At 38.8% G+C, this 16,823-nt stretch overlaps 1 protein-coding gene across 4 annotated transcripts in view; it reads right to left on the bottom strand.

Annotated features, from left to right (window-relative positions):
* The window catches only part of SLC1A3 (solute carrier family 1 member 3), a 57,836-nt gene extending 49,825 nt beyond the window's left edge, over positions 1-8,011 (bottom strand). For all 4 annotated transcript variants that reach the window (XM_065661608.1, XM_065661609.1, XM_065661607.1 and 1 more), the window contains exon 1: positions 7,831-8,011. In XM_065661608.1, coding sequence (XP_065517680.1) covers positions 7,831-8,011 — 181 coding nt within the window. The remainder of the gene's footprint in view (positions 1-7,830) is intronic.
* Positions 8,012-16,823: the final 8,812 nt, after the last annotated feature.

Consider the following 16,823-nt stretch of genomic DNA (forward strand, 5'->3'; position numbering starts at 1 on the left):
AGGAGCCTATTAGTTTCCTAAGATACATTGTCAACACCATAGCATATACTAAGAATGACACAGCTGGAGAAACTGGTATTGAGGAAGACATCTTTTAGCTCCTTACTATTACTTTATTTTTATGTTCCACTTGCATTGCCTTGTTGTTCCAAAGCTCCAGTCGAACTGAACTGTAATATGCTGAGAAACAAATATATGACAAAATATCCTAAATAACAAAGAATCATAGAATTGTTTAGGTCAGAAAAGACTTTTAAGATTATCAAGTCCAACCATCAACATAGCACTGCCAAGTCCATCACTAAACCATGTCTCTAAGTGCACATCTATATGTCCTTCAAATACCTCAAGGGACGGCAACTCAACTGCTTCCCTGGACAGCCTGTTCCAATGCTTGACAAACCTTTTAGGTGAATAATTTTTTTCCTAATATCAAGAGTAAACCTCCCCTGGTGCAGCTTGAGGCCATTTCCTCTTGTCCCACGAGTTGTGACTGGGGAGAAGAGGCTGACCCTACCTCACTCTAGCCTCCTTTCAGGCAGTTGTACAGAATGTTAAGGTCCCCCCTGAGCCTTCTCTTCTCCAGACTAAATACTCCCAGTTCCCTCACCTGTTCACTCATCACACTTGTGCTCCAGATGCTTCACCAGCTCTGTTGCCCTTCTCTGCACCCACTCCAGCACCTCAATGTCTCTCTTGTAGTGAGGGGATTACTAAATTGTAATCTGAAAATTCAATTGAAAATCTGAAAATCTGAATGAAATGAATATTTGAAAGGAATGTAAACAAAATAAATTTGGAGGACAGACAGAGGATATGCACAAGTAATGTGACTACATGGTTTATTTTATGCAGCTGGTTGTACCAGAATATCTGATTTTTTTAACAAGGCATGGAAAAATAAAGAAGTCAGTATCTCTCAGCTGCTAATCTAAAAGTCAATGCTACAGTAAATTATCACAATGCCTGCATTTATCTTACATTTTTAGCAGTCTTACTAATATCCAGAACATCTGATTTCTTTTAGTTCTCTTTCAGATCTTTATGTATGGTTTTCCAAATGCGCATTATCTTAACACACATAAAAACATAAGTATTTTATAAAAATATTTTTTCTTCAGTATCATATGATCCCTGAAAACTTTTTAGATGTTTGGTTATTGCCAGTTTTAATGCCCAGCCGGAAAACAGTAACGATTGGTGTCCCTCAGGGTTCGGTGTTGGGACTGGTCTTGGTCAACATCTTTGTCGGTGGCACGGCCAATGAGATTGAGGGCGCCCTCAGCAAGTCTGGCGATGACACCAAGCTGTGTGGTTCGGTTGATATGCTGGAGGGAAGGGATGCCATCCAGAGGGACCTTGACACACTTGTGAGGGGGGCTGATGCCAAACTTATGTTTAACCATGACAAGTGCAAGGTCCTACAGCTGGGTCGGAGCAATCCCAGGCACAGCTACAGGTTGGGCAGAGAAGAGATTCAGAGCAGCCCTGCAGAGAAGGACTTGGGGGTGCTGGTCAATGAGAAACATGAGCCAGTTTCAGTGTGCTTTCGCAGACAAGAAAGCCACCCGTACCCTGGGCTGCAACAAAGGAAGCGTGACCAGCAGGTCGAAGGAGGTGATCCTGCCCCTCTACTCTGCTCTCCTGAGACCTCACCTGGAGCATTGTGTGCAGTTCTGGTGTCCTCAACATAAAAAGGACATGGAACTGCTGGAACAAGTCCAGAGGAGGCCACGAGGATGATCAGGGGACTGGAGCACCTCCCGTATGAAGACAGGCTGAGGAAGTTGGGGCTGTTCAGACTGGAGAAGAGAAGGCTGCGTGGAGACCTCATAGCAGCCCTCCAGTGTCTGAAGGGTGACTCTGTGGATGCTGGGGAGGGACTCTTCATTAGGGACTGCAGTGGTAGGACAAGCAGTAACGGGTTCAAACTTAAACAGGGGAAGTTTAGATTGGCTATAAGGATGAAGTTCTTTACTGTGAGGGTGCTGAAGCACTGGAACGGGTTGCCCAGGGAAGCTGTGAGTGCTCCATCCCTGACGGTGTTCAAGGCCAGGTTGGATGAAGCCTTGTGTTGGATGGTTTAGTGAGAGGTGTCCCTGTCCATGGCAGGGGGGGTGGAACTAGACGATCTTAAGGTCCTTTCCAACTGTCACTATTCTATGATTCTATGATTCTATGATTTCAAGAAACTGAGAAATTTAAGCCACATGAATGAAATTTTTCAGAATTTACGAACAGATCATACTATTTTCACCACACCTTCACTGTGGCCAACTCAAAAGCATTCCAGTACAGATGACAACTCATTCTAGGTTTACAATAGCTATGGTGCTAGTAAAGATCTAACAATCTTAAACATTTACTCAGCACACAAATCATTGATACCTTGCTTATGACTTTGTACTGCCTTGCAGTCACCATAGTAACTACAGTGCCTATCTATTGAAAAGTAGAAATGACTGGCAACCCTAACACTAGCTCATTTAATGCAGAAATGTCTTTTTAGTCCCTTTTTGATGATACACACAAAAAAAATTCTTTATGGTCTTTGAGATGACCACTGTTTCTGTTGTAACACATCTTTCGATAGCGTGATTGCCATATTCTACTGGCATTCAGGGAATTCTCTTGTAAAATCTCTGAGAAACCACACAAACATCCTAAACGTCCCATGCGGTTACTGTCTTGCATTCCACCCAGGACAGGCTTGAAATCTGCTTTGTGAGAAGTGGCATTACAAAAATAAATTTAAATTTAATTTGTATTCAGAATTTTGAGAATCTCACCTTCTTTTTCACAAGCTGTATGAAGAGTGCAAGGAATATATGTTTCTCTGGATTGTTTTATGACCACTCAGACATACTACTTTTGAGCACCACTTTGCAAGTCCCCTGAATTCACAGAATCATAGAACGACAATTTAGAGTAAACGAGAAGGTAGTGAGTCTATATTAAGCGCTATACCTTTAAGTGCTTATATACACAGCTGCTGACTCCAGAATGCACAACTGTGATTCACAAAGTAGCCACATTTATTGTTGTTACCCTGTGTCATGTATGACAGTTACACCAGACTGTACAGTAAGAAAATCAGATAGTGATAATACACAAATGTAGCTTTATTTTGATGGTAACTGCTAAACTAGTGTACTGTTCATATTTCACAGTCTGACCCGTTACTTAGTAGCAGAATTGAAGTTCCCTATATTTCTACACTTTTTCTCCTTTTTGAAAAAGATAATCTTTTGAATTTTAAATGTTACTCTGGATCTTAGAGTGTCTGTTTATGTTTTGTTTGTTTGTTTGTTTTTCCCCAAATCATAAAGTTTTCTTAAAAAAAGATTAAAGGATTTGGTTAGCAATTTTTTTCAGAATATGACTTAGGAAAGTTTTTTCACTCAGTGAGAAAGCAATTGGCTGTGCAGGTTATTTAGGGGAGCACTGGCACAGAGACAGCCTCTGAGATCATACATAGCATACATAGCATCATACATGAGCATACATAGAATTAAACAATCCTTCACTGTCCCCAAACTATCTTGATTTTCTTGTATATGTCTTCATCTTTTGTCTGGTATCACATTTCTTTCTTTATGTTTTAACATAGTCTCTCATGCAGGTCTCACTTCCCACAGCTGTTTCCCCCATAGTGATGGATCTTTTGTTTGTTCTCATGTAAATTTTACCAAAGCTGCCTTAGGCATTGTCATCGTGTTCATTATCAGTGTGCAATGGGGTCAAATACCCTTCTCTGGGTATGTCAACCTCATTCTTCAGTAGACACAGAGGATCTGCCATAGCAGAGAAGATGTCACTTCCGCACACAAGAGACTGCTGGTTTTTGTGAGTGTTACCCAGAATTCCACCTGCATATTACAGACTTGTACTTCTTAGAACTCATTTAAAGGAGTGTGTTGATATAAGAGAATCTGCTACCCTGCCCAGCTTTTCACTGTTCAGATGTTTTAGGGGTTTGGTGGGTTTGGTTTTTTTTTTTCCTTCTGTATTATGAAGGATCATCTTCAGTCTTTATTTAGCTCTTTGCTTTTTTCAAGGAAACAGGAACATTGCTATGCTTTCATCTCTCCTGCCCTCTTCCTGTGCTTTCAACCAGTTTGGCCTGTTTTTTTTTTAAAGATGTTGGAAAGTTTTGGAATCTTTGGAATCTATATGGTGCATGCTGTTGTAGAACAGATGTTTGGGCCTGCCTACATTTCATCTCTTATTGTGAGACTGCCTGCAACTACAGAAGACTGGGCTCGACGACAGAGCCACTCCTATGCTCCCTCAGGTGGACAGGTAGCCAGAAAACACAACTGGTTCTATCTCTGTTCCCCTTGAATGTCCACGTGGACAACTGCAGCATATGACTTTGGCAGCGTACAAAGGATTTCATCTAAACATTAGGAGCTATAGTGATTTCATAACTATGCAGAAACTGAGTTTTATAGTACTTGCTCCACAACCTTCCTCTATTTTACTTATTCCCTCAATTAAAACAGTATTTCTCTGTGAACAGCTTCTTAGGATCTCTGCTCAGCAGCTCTGTGTGTCTTGATCTTTCCTTCAGTACAAGCTCAGAATCCACAGGAGATTCTTTGGCATTTAGGACTCCTGCCAGAGTAAAGTCTGGACTCCTTGCGGCCTTTCTTAAAACTGGGAGGTAAGTAGGGAATCAAGACAGTCCACTGAAGGAAGAGTATCTGAAAGGAAGGCATTTTGGGGACAGGATGATGGAGCTAAGTAGCGTGGGAGAGAGGGCACAGCCTGAGATTTTGCCAGTAATTTGGCTAGCACTTCAAAGTTCGTAAGACTTCCTGCAGATTTTCCATGAGCCACCATGACCCCTAGCCTACCTTAAATTGCTCGTGGTCATCCTGACACTGAATTTACCAGTGGTCTGCTTCCCAAATTCACCTCACATAACTGTTCTCAGCTATTGGCTCTTGCCAAGATCCACTGCAGGAAATTCATATTTCTAGGTGTACCAGAAGAATCAGAAAATTGCTTCATAACTTACCTACTCACCACGCTTTTCCTGAAGTTTTTCAAAGAGCCTGAAAGCAGTTTATTCACTAAAAATAGCAACAACAATGATAATGACAATGTGCTATACAGATCCTATCTATGCAGAATGTGAAGTCAGAAGGGCCTTTCATGAGGTTTTGGGGAAAGAGAGAATAGTTCCAAGTAATTCTCAACATGAATTATAGCTCCTTGCAACTTCATTAGGCTTTCAAAGATTAATTGGCTTTGTATTGTAAAAGCTATTCAGGTTAGAATTCATTTCAGAATCAGAGTAACGGCAGAAGTTGGGGTGAATGGCTGTATTTCTCCTTATCATGTGAATGCCAGAAAATCTCTACTCTGTCTGCAAAATATCAGTAGGCACCACAAACAAATGCATGTTGCAGCTACCCACTTTGTAACAAAGCGCAAGTCTCCACAGATGCAAACTCAAGTGTCCATTATAAAGTCCTGTAACTGGGCCTAAGAAAAATGATCTTAACCCCTTAACCAGCATCAATCCTGCCAGCAAAGCAGTCAGAAATGCTCTATTAAACAGGCTTTTTCATGTCAGTACCTTGACAAAAGAGGCCTGAAATAAATGTTTCTGAAGAAACATTGCTCTCTTTAAGGCTAAAATTTTGCTTTTCCTGAGTTTAGTCTTTATGAAAATTGCTGGACTGACAGTCCTAATAACTGATGTATCTGTTTGTTTCGATTACAGAGAGCATTAAACATCGTTTCTTGTAAATGATTCAACCCTGGCCTGCGCATAGCTAGGTTTCCACCTACACTACACTCACATGCAAGCATCTCTGATGAGACAGTCAGTGGTGCTAATTGGCAGGTTAATTTCACAATGTTGATTGCAGTCTGCGAGGAAAGGGATCCATCTGATTTTTCACAGACCACCATACAACCAAGAGGTGATAACGATTAGTCCTTGCAAACTAGACAGGTGGAATTTAACCACCTCCAAATTCTTTAGACAACTGTTCCCTACTTTTGAATATTTCTATGACAGCAAAAGACTCTCCAGAAAAATCTTTTTATAAGCTACCAAGTGTGAATTTCCTGTTCTAATGTATATGTACTGTAAAATTACACCACAAACACCAAATGTGAAAAAATTCTGAAGTATTCCATGATAGGAATGAGAAGACTTTTTTCTACATATTACACCAGATACATCTATAGGTTCATTAGCAGAATTGGAGCAGATGGCTCATCCAAGTCTGCACATTTTCATTAGTTCTACAACTTGGGTTCCAGCCTTACTGATGCTTTGACACTGCTGTAGGTGCTAGTGGAGCTGTGGGCAGACATTTGTTACTAATTATCTAAAACTAATTGGAACATGCAAACAGTAAAAAAACTTGTCCAGCCTACATTTCTGCTCCCACTTTGCCAGATTTATGGGAATCACACTGGAGTTAGATGACAGTAAAGAAACTGCAATAGCACACTGGTCTTGCCCAGTATTGACTGGTAACTGTCAATAATAAAACTGCATTCACTTGAGATTGGGCAGTGTTTCAAAACCTGCTTATTTAGTTCTGGTCTTCCTGATTATTGTAGATAAAATGCTTAAATTCTTCACTTGTGATCAAATACTGTTGACAAATATCAACAGGCTGAAATTCTGTTATAGCAACAAAGTACTTCAGTTTATCAATATGTAAATTAGTATTATTGTCTCCCAGAAAAGGACCATCAAACCTGAAATAAATTTAAAATAATCCTGCAGATGTAGCATCAAGCAACAATAATGGTAAAGCCCTAAAATTTTAATTCCTGAAAAATTATAGAAAAATAGCAAGCAGATTTATATGGAACAGCATTAACAAGGACATTAGGGCCTACCCAGGAGCAGGATATAAACCTTTACTTTTAAGTGCTGATATTTGGGTTTTCAGAAGCAGATTCACTTTTATTTTCAACTAATTAGAAAATAAAACTTAAAGTGGTACAGTAAAGCCATAATGTTCTTGCTCACACTAAAAGAATGGTGTTTCATGAAACATATGGTGTCATTTAGAAAATCTGTAGTTAAGGGAAAAATATCGAAAGTGGTACTGTAATTATATAAAAGAAAATTTGTTTTAAAAATTGTAAATTTTTCTTGGAAGATTCTCTTTCTAAATGTGTGGCAATATTTTAAATTTACATTTTGGTGCATTCCGAATCTAAATGCTGTTTGATGTTCTGGATTCCTCTCAATATACTCTAAGAAGGCGTGTATTCAGGCACTATCTTGAAGTCTTTTGAACGACTAACATTGCCATTGTTGCCCCAATTGCAACTGAAAGATGCATGTGTAAGATTGTGAGTGAGAGACCATAAGCTTGTTTTGCATTTATATGGGGAAAACCAAAACCACTGGGGCTCCAATATATATCTTTGCTTAGAAATGTCACTCAATTTAATTCATTGAGATCTGTTTGTCATTTGCAGGGTGTTATTTTTTGGTAGATTAGGTAAATAAATTACATACAGAGCATTTTGCAGCAGCTTGCTTTGGTAGAAAAAGATTTCATTGAAAACATTCAATTCATTTACTGTATATAATTCTTCAAGAGAAGAAGACATAAACCAACTGATTTTTCTCCACCCAAATTCTCCTTAGGCATACTAGAATAGTTAAAATGGTTCTTCCTTAAACTTCAACGTGCAGCTGTCAAAGCCAAGACTCTCAAAGCCAGAACATGCTTATCAGTGCAGAAGAATTTGAGATCTCATTTGTAATGCAAATTGCCCAGGCAAATTGTCACTGTCAAATGCACTGGAGAACAGAATATTCCTACTGAACAAATTACTCACCAAGAATCACAGCAACAACGGTGAAGAGCACAAAGGCATTCCTCAATAAATAACTTTTAACATCATCCTTTGTTATGCTCTGCACTTTTTTTTTTGCCAAAAGGGTACGTTTCCGGACACCTTGTTGAATGCGTTCCATCCTACTTCCAGTTTTTGGGTCTTCTCCGTTACCTTTAGTCATCTGTCTTGCTGAAACTTTTCTCCTATAATTAACTTTTGCCAATATCCCTTCAGAAAAGTGGAAGACTCTTTTCCGTGGGAGGTACTGGAGAAACCTGGGAGACAAGAAATACCACATATTGCAGTAAGATTTTCAGAGAAATGATTAGCCATATGGAAGCAAGTATTCTTCATGTTTCAGTAAAACTTGTATTATTTATAGTATCTAAGTTGTTGATTGCAGTTTTTGATAGATAACCTCAATAACTGCTAAAGAACTCTGAAAGAAGGATTATATGGATTGATAAAATATGTCTTGTGTCTTCAGAAATTAATCTGCATTGTTGTCATGCTATAAAACCCAGGATTAACTTTTTAAAAATGTGAATTTAGTAAAATTCGTATGAGTGTAAGTTGGTATAATGTTTGAAACTATATGTCAGGCTTGCTTTTCATCTGTTTAGCAGGCCCATATTAGCTGAAAAAAATTCCAGCTCACCTTCACATTAACCATTGGAGAGAAATAGTTTGCTTGAACTGGTACATTTAAAATGTTCTGTGTTTCAGATGTTTTTAAATGGTTGAATGCATTGGCTGAATTCCTCTTTTTCACATGGCAAAACGCAGCAGGAACAGTTTATTTACCCCTGAAACACTATTTAGAAGACATGCCTTTGAGAGTTTTAGGTTGATAATATTCATCTTTGAAGTGTATGAACTATTCAGAGCACATCTGTAAAACATCAGAAGTTATATCCCACTTAGCTTGTCACTTCAGACTGCAATAGAAATTCACATTGCAAAATACTGCTTACTTGGCCTGACAGCGATTATGGGGATATAATCTGATTGTAAGAAATCACACACTGAATCAACCTTAAAATGTTTTAACATTAAAAGCCTTTGATTAGAACATTATTTTTAAGTAGGCTTTGTTTTTTTTTTTTTTTTAGTGGCTGCCTGGTGTGTATTTATTCAATAATGGATCCTGCACAAAGATATCTTCCCATTTTCTGAAGTCTTTGTCAATACAGTGGCATGTTTTTGTGAAGAAATTAGAAATTAATAAATGGATAAAGTTAGGTGCTTCCATTGAAATCTCTCAGTTTATACATAGCCAGAATAACATCTTACTTTTATTAAATCTTATGGCCTAATACTTTTAATAAATTAGACTAAAAGTACACAGAGTCTTCAAACAGCATGTTTTAGAGCAAATACCATGTTGTAACAAATTTATTTGGATGGGATTTGATCACTGCTTCTACCATATGTTCCGAGATTGGCACTTCGGTGCAATATCCTGTCTAATTTTTAACAGAATGCTATGTATGTTTTGCTTTTTTGGAGAGTGGAAACATCCTGAGACTGAGCTAGATATTTAAATTAGTAAATATTCCAGGTTGGACATGACTACTGTGTGCAGGCAGTGTTTTTTTCAGAACTATTATTATTTTTTTTTTTTAAAGATTCATTCATGGTGACTTTTCTTTCCAAGATTAATGCAGCTAATCTGTCCTCTACAACTACACCAAGATAAAGAAAGAACATGGGTACAGCCAAAAGGATCAGTACATTAAGTAGCATACAAACGCAGAGAGTGAAAAAAATTACTTCCTCCTCAAAACCCCACAAAATGAAACAATCATCGGCTCACCTTTTCAGATCTTCAGTACCCTATGACACGGTGGTGGCAGATAAAGTAGGGGTTTCCCAGCAAATACAACAGAGCTGCAGAGCTGAGCAAGCGGGAGGCAGCGCAAACTGACAATCTGCATGTGCTCTGGAATACAGCAACTTACTATCACTGTAACTTAAGGAAAGGGGAGGAGACTGTGAGCCCAACTCTGAAAAAAATAAAAACACATCAGAAGAGAGGGCAAAGCGGAGCTTCTGGAATATTGATTGGTCTTGGCACAGTGAAAGCAGGGTCACTTTCTTTGTTTTTCCTTTTAGGCCACTTTCACGCTTTGTCAGTTCAGCTTCGTTAGAAATGCAAAATCAGAATGCAGGAAGAATTGAAGGATCACACACACACACACACACACACACACAGAGCAGCAGAGGCTGGAACAGGAACACTTCTTCATTAGGCATTCCAGACTGGAAATCTGAAAAGCCTGAACTTAATTATATAACACCATTCCTGTGCTTTTTAAAATAAATGGTAAAATATCTGAGCATGCCAGTTTGTTCTACCAGGAGACAGGGTATGAGGCTATCACACATTTTCTAATTCTTAAGGACAGTTATTCATGATCTGCTCTTCCCAGGGTGGGGAACCAGACATATCTTTCAGAAGCAACTGGAGCATTATCAAGAATAGAGAAAATCAGCTATTATTCTTTGTATGTTTCTTGTAGATATTCAAACCACATGATGAGACTTGCCCCTTGTTTAGCAATTTAAACTCACTGGTACTAAGCCCCATTCAGCCTGCTTCAATAGCCAGGAATGAATGATGAAGGGGAAAGCATAAAACATTCACTTTCAAGAAATAAGTGGCCTTCAGTTTTCTTAGCATTTAAAAGTTTGTACTATTGAAAAGATATTTGCAGAGGAGAGGCAAGGGAATTCCAAAAGGCCTTCTTTCAGTTCTTAGAAAAACACTTTTGTTTTAAATGTTGGTAAAGTCAGGTTAATACATTCCACAATTATATTTCAGTGCATCTTTCATGAGATTTTTAATTGTATTTATTTAAAGCATGAACAAATACTGTAAATGGAAATTTATTTAAACTTATGCTAAATGTTCAATTTAAGAAGTTTGTTTTTAGACTATATTGGCTTTTAATGTTGGGGTTTTTCCCTCTTGAAAGTGATTTTAAATGTACAGAAATAATTTTATGTGCCAGACACATAAAATATAGCTAGCCATGAAATAAAATTAAGAGTAGTGTTATTTCCACACAGTTACAGTAATAGTTTTGCTAAAGTGTTTTCTAATTCAAATGGGCTTCAGATAAAAATGTGCAATGTACAGAGAAATAACAATACAAACTTGCTCATGATTAATGTAGGTTTGAGATTGAACTGTATACTGCGGAACCTTGATCTTAGGTATCTAAATTAAGAAAGAGAGTATTCATGTAAATTAACATATTAATTGACTTTAAAAGGCAAGCAAACGTTGACAGGTTGTGTTGAAAAGACAGAAACACATGCATTTTCTTACACCTGGCAGTGTAAGCATCAATCTCATTCTCATTTTTTGTGGTGGAGTTTTAAAATACTTTCACAGTTTTGCCCGGAGATGGGACCTGACCTCCTAACTGACCTTTGGCCTTTAGTGATCTGCTTGTTTGATCTCTTTTTGGAGTAAGGCATGCTTTCTGTGAAACCTCACAGATAAGGGTTTTATTTTGCCCTCTGTTCATATGAATAATAATGTTCCAGTTGCCTGGAACAGAGGTCAAGTCCCAAACGAGGTGATCCAGAAGTATGCCTTCATTTAATGCCATCATTAGTAATGGAGTTTACAATAAATGAGAATAATCCTGTGAGGAATTAGCTTTTTGTTGAGACAAAATGAAAATAGACAATAAGCAGCCATACAGCTTAGGTAAACATCAGTGATACTTTTATTAGCTCTCAGTGAGCAACACATACTTCAAAATGCTTAGAAAAACAAATATTAAGAGCTTTTTGGCAATATTTTTGCTAAAAATTTTCTTAGTGTCTTTTTTCCCCTTTTTTTAATTTCCTGAAATCTACTTCTTTTATTGATTTTAACTTTGATGATGAAATAAGGCAACCATATAAAGAGTATTATCCTTTATATTATAATAAACATGTATTTTAGATTTCCTTGGATAGTAATAAATGAGTCACAATTCACAGTACAATGCCACACTGCAACAGATGAAATTGCAATGAACTGGCATTTTCTTTTACATACACAATAAACAGATTTAGTATACAGTACTTAATACTAGCACTAGGAAAAAAAATGTTACTGATTAAGTGCTTCTGTCTGTAATTTTCAGTAGTATTATTAGTTCCTAGGCAGAGCAACTTAAGCCATGGAAGTGACTAGAAACATTGCAGACTTTAAATTGAATCAGCCAACACTAGGAATACACAAAAGCATTGGTATGTTTTGTAGAGTAACACAGAGCAGACGTCACTGGTGTTACCACCAACTTTGCATTGGTGAAATAATTTATAGATGCTTCATGTTTGTTTGGTTTTGGTTTTGTATTTTGGCTTGGTCTGGGGTCGGGTTGTTGGTTCAGTTTCTGTTTTTTTGGGGTGTTTGGTTGGGTTTTTTTTTTCATGAAAATTGACAAGGAATGAACTAAGGCCTTGATGAACCTGTCTATGTTGCCCTGTTAGCTCAGCATTATACTCTGCGCTTTGGGTTTCAGTTTTAGCCCTTCTCTGACAATGTATCAGCTGCCTTGCAAAACAGGGGATGCAAGTATAGGGTAAGGATTGGCTTTAACTTGAAACTCATCTTCACCAGGCAGTGTGGATTCAGCCAGCTGAATTCTTATGTGGTGGTGAACTTAAGCCTTGCTCAGTTGTGGCTAAAAAAATCAGCCAGTGAATGTACTCTGTGTGTCAGCAAATTATCAGAGTGTCTCTGTAAAAGAAGTAAAAGTATTAGATTGGAAACTGCTGTTCAAACACGAAGTATTGTTATTTTCAGGTGACCAGAGATACCAAACAAAAACCCAGGGAAGTCAGCTGTAGCAAATGCAAGAAGTGGAAATGAAGCAACAAAATACACAACCATTTCATTTCCCAGATAGTAACTAAACTCAAATAAACTTTAACATTCAAAGTCTTCACATTAATAAATCAGAACTATAAATTAATACTGTCTGAATCTTTGAAGTTTTGGAGGCTTAGGTAGAAGCTCAGCAAAGTATTATTGAAACCAAAATGTCAAAATTGGAATAAAATTCTTGTGAAATACTATGTGGTAAATGGTATGTCAGTGCTTCCCCAGTCTTCAATTAAGCTGGACAAAATAAGAGTATTTTGCAAGCTCCTTGCAAGCTCAAATCCATTTTACAGCTGTTAATTACCATCATACCCTGTTGTACCAATGAAGAAACTGAGTCTCTAAGGGGTCAAATTTAATCCATACAAGTTAGCAAATAGTTGGCAGAGCTAAGACACAGCCTCAGGCTCCTCAATATTTCCACAGGACCATGGCATTTTTTTTCTCCTGAGGTGCTTGGTTAGCTCTTGCTTTTCTGAGCATGCTAAAATGAGTGTGGGAAATAGAGGTTTAATACTTGTTTCTTTTCAAATCTGTTTATCAGTGGTATTTGACAAATACCTCAGTTTTGGTCAGCCAAAAGTAAAAATTACACTTTGGGTTTTTTTTTATTATTTATTATTTTATTATTTATTTAATTATAGTTACCACATTATTTATTGAACTAATTGAGAATTTACTTCTATAAAGTATACAGAAATTACTTCTATAAAGTAATTACTGTACTGAAGACAGTGGCAACAGATAGTGTGCTGTAATCTATATACTTGATGTTCTCTACACACATCACAAAAGACGCAGGCTACGTTCTGTTAGCAAATATGAAGAGCTACAGGAAGACATCTGTAGATCCATGGTTGGTATTGAGGATGTAACATTTGCAATGTAGGCACTGCAGAAGTGTTACTCTGAATTAATTCTAACCTTCTTTGGTGATCCAAACACCCATTTGTTCTTGAACTATATGATCTGGTTTTGTTTGTTGTAAAGGGATGCAGTTCACACCTTTTAACAGCCCTCTATGATGTGAATCAAAGCATGTTGCTGTTGGTCACTTTTAGTAGGAAACTTCCTTTCCAAGTTGTGCTGAACTTGAGTTTATCTTTGATACAATGCAGATCACTGGACAAGCTCAGTTATCAATAGGAATGATATTGTAAAATTTCTATTAATAAAGATTGAATTATTATTTTTAAATGCTACTATTCCATCAAAAGAACATTTCAAAAGCAAAGTGTTTTGCCTGAGATTAGGCAAAATGATTAGTTGTAATGGCCAATGCAATCAGCAGGACTCAGATTTTCAGTGACCCATTTCAGCATTTCTATTTAGTGTCCCATTACAGTATTAACATTGCTCATTCAAGCCAGCCAATAAATCCTCCTGGTCACTTTTTATCCCTACATTTTGAGGCCTTGCACCATGAGAATAATTGTGATTTTATGCTCTGCCACTTGTCAGTCGGAAGTTGTACAACAAAAAAGCGGCATTACTTTTCTGCTCTGTGAAAACTCCCAGCAGAGAAACATGAACCTTTAGTATCTCCACTCAGCATCATGGGCTGTCTGGGCTTTAACACATACTGTATGTTTGACTGCAGCTGAATAGAAAACCTTGTTTCCTTTCAACACAGAGAGACAGATCATCCACTCACTCTTGGGAGAAGGGGGAAGGGAAATGAAGTTATACCAGCAGAGGATGAGGCTCATGAACTTTTTCCCTACTGTTTTATCAAGAATGTGAATGAATGCATGTACAATGGAGCAGTTCTCACCAAAGAATAGGCAAGGTTGTCTAGGAAGGATGGGAGATAGGGTGGGATTGTGTCATTGTAAGAAAACTACATCAATAGCTGATAGCATTTCAGATCCAAAACACTGTATAGTATGGGTTCACTGCCTTTCTCACAGCTAATGACAACCACTTAAATGGGAGTCGAGGGATAGACTGGTTCATTGTAAAATTTAATGCAGCATTGTGGCGAGTTACAAAAGAGCGTTGGAGCCAGAAACTTGCTACACCTTTCTCTCATGTCCCTCTCTTTCCTCTTCCTGATTTTTTTTTTTTTAAAAACACCTTTTTCTGAACAGCTGTAAACTTCAGTAGCTTGTGAACCAAGAGCTACTGAGAGTCCCCTGGGGAAATCTGGCTGGGAGTACAAACTGCCGTGGGTACTCTAAATGGTGACCTCGAATCCCTGCTGGTCACGGTAGCAACAGATCAATGATCCCACACAGGTCCCATATTGGAATAATAGCACCGTTGGTAGGTGTCCCTCTGGCTGAACTGTTTTCTGTCTTTATTCCCTACCAGACTGGTTGTTGAAAAAGCCCATTTCTTAGATCTTATGCCATTTATATTAGACACTCTTTACACAGGGTATAGGCTTATCATTAGTACATGTACTAGACTGTACAATAGGTCTTAGATTCCTTTTTCACTGCTCTATTTTCTTGACATGATCTCATTCAAACACAGTGAACAGTATGCTGCAGCAAAGAAAGCCAGCAGGATGCTGGGTACCTCAACAAGGTCATCACCAGCAGAGATAAAGAAGTTATCATTCTACTATACTCAGCAATTGTGAGGTCACACGTGATTACTGTGTTCAGTTCTGGTCCCAAAACAGATGTGGACAGACTGCAGGGGTCCAGAGAAGGACCAGAAAGATGATCAAAGGACTGGGCAGCCTGTGGTGTAAGGAAAGGATGAGACAGCTCTGTGTTCTGGTGACAGACAGGGTACACCACAAAGTGAACACACACTAGCTGTATAATATGCAGCGTTTAATAAACTAGCACACTAAAGCCAATAAGCACACTATAAAGCAAGCACATTAATGTGAACTAGGCAAGTATCTCTCTCTATATAGTGAATAAGTACAATAAGGCTAATCAGAGGTATAGCTATATAAGTATTGAAGAAAGTTAGCAGTGCATTAAATTATTACTGGATAGAAAGAAGAGAGATTAAGAAGAAATACTTCACCAATTACCGCTGAATCATCATTCAGGCCCACACTTCCAGCTGGGAAGCCTCGATGCAGCTGGTACTAGGAGTCTCAGGTAATTAGGAAAATTCCCACATGGTGCGTCCACCCATAGGTGAGGCATCTCTCATGGCCACAAGAGGGTCCCGCACTTACACACTTCTTAAAACAAACGGCTTTATGCCAGATCTCTAATTGTTTACTTGTGGGACCGAGCAGTTTCTCATGATCTCACCGTTGCCCACTCAGAGCGTTGGCCAGGCGCCCCAGTGCAGCCATGTATGAAGGTCATAGAACTACTGCACACCTATGTTTTCCTGTCTCTTTCTGACAGAGTGACGATGAACATAAACATATATACTCTACTGAATACCAGCCTTATGAAGTTTAGCCAAGCCAACTGCAAAGTCCTACACCTGGGTCAGGGCAATCCCAAACACAGCTACAGGTTGGGCAGAGAAGAGATTATTCAGAGCAGCCCTGTGGAGAAGGACTTGGCCATGTTGGTTGATGAGAAATTGAATGTGAGCCAGTTTCAGTGTGTGCTCACAGCCCAGAAAGCCAACCGTATCCTGGGCTGCATCAAAAGGAGCGTGACCAGCAGGTCGAAGGAGGTGATCCTGCCCCTCTACTCTGCTCTTGTGAGACCTCACCTGGAGCATTGTGTGCAGTTCTGGTGTCCTCAACATTAAAAAGACATGAAACCATCGGTGCAAGTCCAGAGGAGGGCCACAAGCATGATCAGGGGACTGGAGCACCTCCCGTATGAAGACAGGCTGAGAAAGTTGGGGCTGTTCAGCCTGGAGAGGAGAAGGCTGTGTGGAGACCTTATAGCAGCCTTACAGTATCTGAAGGGGGCCTATAGGGATGCTGGGGAGGGACACTTCATCAGGGACTGCAATGGTAGGACAAGGGGTAGGGGATTAAAACTTAAGCGAAGTTTTGACTGGATATAAGGAAGTTCTTTACTGTAAGGGTGGTGAGGCATTGGAATGGGTTGCCCAGGGCAGTTGTGAATGTTCTACCCCTGGTGGTGCTCAAGGCCGGACTGGACAGAGCCTTGGGTGACATGGTTTAGTGGAGGTGTCCCTGCCCCTGGCAGGGGGATTGGAACTA

This window comes from Lathamus discolor, chromosome Z (genome assembly GCF_037157495.1).
Source record: "Lathamus discolor isolate bLatDis1 chromosome Z, bLatDis1.hap1, whole genome shotgun sequence".
NCBI classification, from domain to species: domain Eukaryota; kingdom Metazoa; phylum Chordata; class Aves; order Psittaciformes; family Psittacidae; genus Lathamus; species Lathamus discolor.